Below are 6,074 nucleotides of genomic sequence, written 5' to 3'. Positions count from 1 at the left end.
GGCCAAAATTGCAATTCCACCTCCAAAATGCCCCAAGTCCAAGGATAGCCCCTAGATGAAAGGTGCGAGGAAAGACAGGTCTGGCTGGCTTGGCCTAAGGGTTGCTACTTCTCATCTTCTTCCAAACTACTTGGACTTTGTGCTTTTCTTTCCTATAGGAAAAAAAAAATCCACCTTGACCAGGTGCCCATGTTCAAAATTGGGATTCCACCACCAAAATTCTGTCCATTCAAGGATTGCTTCCAAGTGAAAGCTGCTAGGACAGACAGGTCTGGAGGTCTGGCTGCCCTTGGCCTCTTGGGGGCTGCTTCTGACCTGCTTTCCAAACCCTGGGGCTCAGTGCTTTCCTTCCAATGGAAAAGAAGCATCCCTCTTATCTACACAGAAGTGGCTGAAATTGGGATTCCACCTCCAAAACTCCCTATATATCCAAGTGTTGCTTTTAGTCAAAAGCTACCGGGACAGAGAGGTCTGGCTGGCCTAGGCCTCTGATGGCAGCCTTTCATCTGGCCCTGAAACACAGGTGTTCCATGCTTCCCTTCCTATGGAAATGAACCATCCTTTTCCTCTGGATGTCCTCTGGATGTCCACGTCTGAAACTCGGATTCCACCTCTAAAATTCTGTATATCCAAGGGTTGCTCCCAGGCAAAATCTGGTTGGCCTTGGCCTCGGCCTCCGGTGACTGCCCCTGCCACACTGGGGCTTGGTTCCTTCCTTCCTATGGAGATCACTGTGCCACTGTGGGGACCTCATGAAACCAAGGGATCCTTGCAGCACCACTGCACCCTGTGAAAACCACGGAGCTCTGGTGACAAAGTGGGGGTTCATGGACCCAAGAGATCATTATGACTCTGTGGGGCCTTATGGAACCATTCAGACCCTTCAGGGCCTCCTGTAACCATGGGAACATTATGACACCTCAGGGCCTCATGGAAGCGAGGGACCATTGGGACACTGTGGGGCCCCATGGACAGAGGGAACATGGAACAGGTCTGGCTGGCTTGGCCTCCCAGGGGCCACCTGACAGGTCTGGCTGATCTTGGAATGTAAAGGGCTGCCTCTCATCAGCTCCTGGAGCACTGGGGTTCTGTGTTTTCCTTGCTATGGAAAAGAACCGTCCATCTTTTCAGATGCCCATTGCCAAAATTGGTACTCTCCCTAAAAAATTTCCTGTATGCAAGGGTCTCTCCAAGAAAAAAAACAGCCATATCTGGCTGGCCTTGGCCTCTGGTGATCACCTCTCATCTGCCCCTGAAACAGTGGGGCTCCTTTCCTTCTTTCTTATGGAAGAGAACCATCCATCTTTTCCAGGGACCATGGCCAAAATTAGAATTTGGCCTCCCAAATTCAGTATATCCAAGGATTGCTTCCAGAAAAATGCAGCCAGGACAGACAGGTCAAGCTGGCCCTGTCCTCTGGTGATTTTCTTAGACTATCAGCTGAACGTTTTCAATGGCAAACACCTTGGACAGGACCCAGAGATCTCCCAAGGTGGGGTTTGGAGGCCTTGGGCACATGACCACTATATAGGGGCAAAGGGGCTCTGTGCTCCGTGGGGTGTAGACTGAGGACAGTGGAGGAGAGCCACGAGAGTGTTTAAAGAGTGTTTTAAGAGATGGTGGATCCTTTTAACATAGTGGAAAACAACCAGAGAAAGAAAGAATTAATGCAAGAGCAGCTTGGGAGGTCCAGACTGGACACCAGGAGAAAGGAATTTCCCTCCCAGGGCAGGGCTGTGGTGCAACACGTCCCATGGAAGGAGTCTGGAGCAGCCCGAGGCTTTGTGTGCCCAGGCAGAGGCAGGCAGGATGCAGAGCTGTCAGCAAAGGAAGGGGCCAGTGAGGTGGGGCAGCCGGGGGATGACGACAGCCTGCAGGGACAGAGGCACAGGGCATGGACACCGTAGGACAGCCTGAGCTGGAGAGGGCACAGGGATGGGCAGCAGCTGAAAGGTCCTGACAGAGCCAACTCCTGCAGCACTTTGGCCATGGCTGCTGGCCCTGGCACTGAGGCCAGGAGGGGACAAGTGACCCTTGCAGCTCTGGAGCCTCATTGCCTCCTTGTCCCTGCTCAGCAGCCTGGCAGGGGCTGCCCCATGGTGCTGCCCTTGGCATTGCACATCCCCACATCCCAGAGCCCCGGGAAGAGCCCTGAGGAAGGAGGGAAGGACAGGATCTGCCTTGCCAGGGGCTGGGGCTGAGGGCTTGGACATTTGCATTCATGAAACCCATCCAGATTTTCTCAGCACCGAAATACACCTTTTCCTTGTTTGTCCTCACCAGTCCACAGTGCTTGCAGTGTTCTGCTTAACTAGAACCTGGGGACACTTTCCTATGAGTTGTGTCCCTCAGTGGGACCCATTAAAAGTTAAAGAAACTTTGGACTTTGAATCTGACTTTGAGTTCTTGAGAAGTTTTTTGAGCACACTCTGAGGGACTGAGTCTGATGTAAACAGCACCAAAGCCCCAAGAGGGTCATTAAATTCTTTGTGCTTTGTCTGTGCTGCTGAGCTGGGCTGGGCTCCTGGAACAGAGGCAGCTCCTGGAACCAAGAGAATCTTAAAAGCACATTGCTCTTGATGAGCAACTCTTCTCCCAGCCCAGCAGCCACCCTGGGCACAGCACTCAGGCACAGAGAGCTTCAATCACTCAGGGCTGGGAAAGAGCTGAGAAGTGACTGGGGGAGAATCACTCCCAGCCCTTGACACAGGAACCGCTGGCTGCAGGACAAGGCAGCTGCAGCTCCTGCAGTGATCTCCTAAAGCTGCAACATCCCAATGCCTACAGACTCTGTGAGTACATTCTCTGATTATCTCTGGTGGAGAGCAGCCAGGGGTGCCCAGGGCTGTCTGGGCCCTGCTGGGGCCAGAGACTCTGCTGCCTGCCAGGGACAGCTCTCAGCCAGCCCTGGGAGCTGCTCCCAGCACTGGGGGACAAGATCTGGGTGGAAGGAGACAGCTGGTAAGGAGTGGAACTGCTTTCCTTGTGTGGTGAGGATGCTGCATTGTTCAGGACTGCTCCCAGTATGACATTTAACTGCAGAATATTTCCAAGTAGATTATACAGGGAGCACAGCAAGGCAGGGGCTGCATAAAAGGGGAAATCCTGTATAATTAATCTATTGTTCTGTGTTGCCAGGATGGGAAATTGCACATATATATTCATCTTTCAGTTCAGGTTGAGAAAAACAAAACAATTTTCTCTCAGATCTTAATAAACCAGGCAGCGACAGAATTCAGCAGAGGGTCCCTTGCAGGAAGTAGTCAGTGTCACTTTTCCAGCCTCCTCAGGGGTGCTCTGAGGTTGCCATCAGAGCCTGCAGAGCCAGAGCTGCCCCTGGGTAGTGCCTGAGCTGTGAGGGCTCTGCAAGGCAGAGCTGAGCCCCCAGGGCTGGGCTGGGCTCGGCTCTGGCAGCACTGGCAGGGCCCAGCCCTGGGCACAGGAAAGAAGCTGCAGGCAGGGACAGCTCCAGGCAGCAGAGCCCTGGGCAGGCAGTGGGAGGAAAGTGCCACCCAGCTGTGCTGGGATATTGAAGGTCCTCTCCAAACGGAACCATTTCATGATTACTTTTTTTACAGATCTCCATGTCCAGCAGGAGCAAATGTCCAACAGCAGCTCCATCAGCCATTTCCTCCTGCTGGCATTGGCAGACACACAGCAGCTGCAGCTCCTGCACTTCTGCCTCTTCCTGGGCATCTCCCTGGCTGCCCTCCTGGGCAACGGCCTCATCATCAGCGCCGTAGCCTGCGGCCACCACCTGCACACGCCCATGTTCTTCTTCCTGCTCAACCTGGCCCTCACCGACCTGGGCTCCATCCTCACCACTGTGCCCAAAGCCATGCACAATTCCCTCTGGGACACCAGGTACATCTCCTACACAGGATGTGTTGCACAGCTCTTTTTCTTTTCCTTCTTTATCACAGAAGAGCTTGTCCTCCTGACCATCATGTGCTATGACCGCTACGTGTCCATCTGCAAACCCCTGCACTACGGGACCCTCCTGGGCAGCAGAGCTTGTGCCCACATGGCAGCAGCTGCCTGGGCCAGTGCCTTTCTCTATTCACTGCTGCACACGGCCAATACATTTTCCCTGCCCCTGTGCCATGGCAATGCCGTGGGCCAGTTCTTCTGTGAAATCCCACAGATCCTCAAACTCTCCTGCTCCAAATCCTATCTCAGGGAACTTGGGCTCATTGCAATTAGTTCCTCTTTAGCAATTGGATGTTTTGTGTTCATTGTTTTCTCCTATGTGCAGATCTTCAGGGCTGTGCTGAGGATCCCCTCTGAGCAGGGACGGCACAAAGCCTTTTCCACCTGCCTCCCTCACCTGGCTGTGGTCTCCCTGTTCCTCAGCAGTGCAGTGTTTGCCCATCTGAAGCCACCCTCCATCTCCTCCCCATCCCTGGATCTGGCCCTGTCAGTTCTGTACTCAGTGGTGCCTCCAGCCCTGAACCCCCTCATCTACAGCCTGAGGAACCAAGAGCTCAAGGCTGCAATGTGGAGACTGATGACTGGATGGTATCAGGGGCATTAAACTGCTGGCCAATTTCTGCAAATCACTTGTAATAAAAGTAATCTTTGATATTTCTTGGTGTTTTCATTCTTGTTGTTTTTCCTGTGCTTTCATTTTTTGATATTGTCCATAAGGAAATGTCATTCTTTGTGCCATTTCTCATTTTGTTTATATCCATCTTCACTGTGGCCACAGACTGTGTGAATGAGGGGCTGCACTCTTGGTGGCTTTAAAGGAACTCAAGGATCTCCCAGCCAAGTTTTCTGCAGAGATCCCCCTTTTGTTCCCTTCTCTGGAAGCTGCAGCAGCAATGTCTGTGTGCAGAGCTGGGGGCAGATCAGTGCTGGCACAGCAGCTGTGCCCAGGAGCAGCAGCACTTGGTGTTGCCAGTGCTGCTCCCGTGCCCCTGCCCCGCTGCCCTCCTGGCCCTGGTGTTGCTGTAGGGCCTGAGTGCTCTCGGGGCCGGGCACAGTGCTGGGGGTGGCAGTGCCAGGGCTGCAGCAGGGACAGGCCATGGGCACTGCTGGGGCAGCACTGATGCCTCAGGGCAGGGCCTGGGGGCTCCAGGCTCCTTGCCCAGGCTCTCTCCAGAACACGCTCAGGCCAATGCTCAGCAGAGAAAAGCCCCGTGAGCAGCCCCAGGGTGGCCGTGGGCAGGCTGGGGGCAAACAGCATGGCTGGGGCTCTGCAAGGTGCCTGGAGGAGACAGGAAGGAGCAGCAGAGCAGGGGCTGATCCATCCCCACTGCACTGGACACCCCAGGGCAGCGTCCCAGAGCGTCCTCATGCACCTGCCAACAACATCCCCCCTCTGCAGCCCTGGCCTCTCCCCCAGCTCACACAGGTGCCGCATCCTTGCAGGCACAGACACAGCAGCACTGGCTCAGGAGCCCCTGTTTGCACTGCCCAGAGCAGGCGTGAGCACCCCCATGGTGTTGGTGTGGGGAGATGAACCTGAGGGAGCACAAATGCCATCATCAGCCCCTGTGGCCAGGTAGGGCTGGGGGACAGCAGGGAAACCACTCAGGTTTGTGGTGGCCTCTGAAGTCAGCCAGAAAGTTTGTTCCCAGGAGCTGCGAGTTTCCTGTGCTACTGCAGATGTTGTTGCTCAGAGCCAGGGTTGCCTGGCAGCCACCCTCAAACTGCCCTGACCAATTCCTTGGCTTCACCTTGGCTTTCTTTACCCTTCCTGGTACAAATTTCTTCCCATTGCCCACCCCTGTTCCCTCCCCTGCAAACAGCCCATCCCTGGTTGCCCTTTCCTCTCTGGCCCCACTCCTCGTTTCAGTTCCTGATTTGGCTCGATGGGAACATCCCTTTGGGGCGCAAGATCGTCCTCCAAGTGCTTCAGGAATTGTCTGCAGGCTCCTGCAGTGCCTCGTGCTGCTCCCTTGCCAGAGGCACCACAAGCCAGGGGTGCAAATCTGGGCTGCTCTGTCTGGCTGTTGGCCTCTCTGTTCTCGGCAATGAGGAGGAGCTGCAGAGGCTCTGCAGGACTGACAGGATGGGCTTTGGGGCTGTGAGGAGAAGCTGAGGGACCTGGGCTGCTGGAGCTTCTGGAG

General features: G+C 54.7%; 1 protein-coding gene across 1 annotated transcript; it reads left to right on the top strand.

Annotated features, from left to right (window-relative positions):
* The first annotated feature begins 3,601 nt into the window (after positions 1-3,601).
* On the top strand, positions 3,602-4,534 carry LOC120747823 (olfactory receptor 14J1-like). The gene has a single exon (XM_040053864.1). It carries the CDS (start codon positions 3,602-3,604, stop codon positions 4,532-4,534), a length of 933 nt encoding a protein of 310 aa, XP_039909798.1.
* The last annotated feature ends 1,540 nt before the right edge of the window (positions 4,535-6,074 follow it).

Source organism: Hirundo rustica, unplaced genomic scaffold, assembly GCF_015227805.2.
Source record: "Hirundo rustica isolate bHirRus1 unplaced genomic scaffold, bHirRus1.pri.v3 scaffold_216_arrow_ctg1, whole genome shotgun sequence".
NCBI lineage: Eukaryota > Metazoa > Chordata > Aves > Passeriformes > Hirundinidae > Hirundo > Hirundo rustica.
Note: the sequence above shows the minus strand (reverse complement) of the source record. Positions and strands in the feature narration are given on the sequence as shown.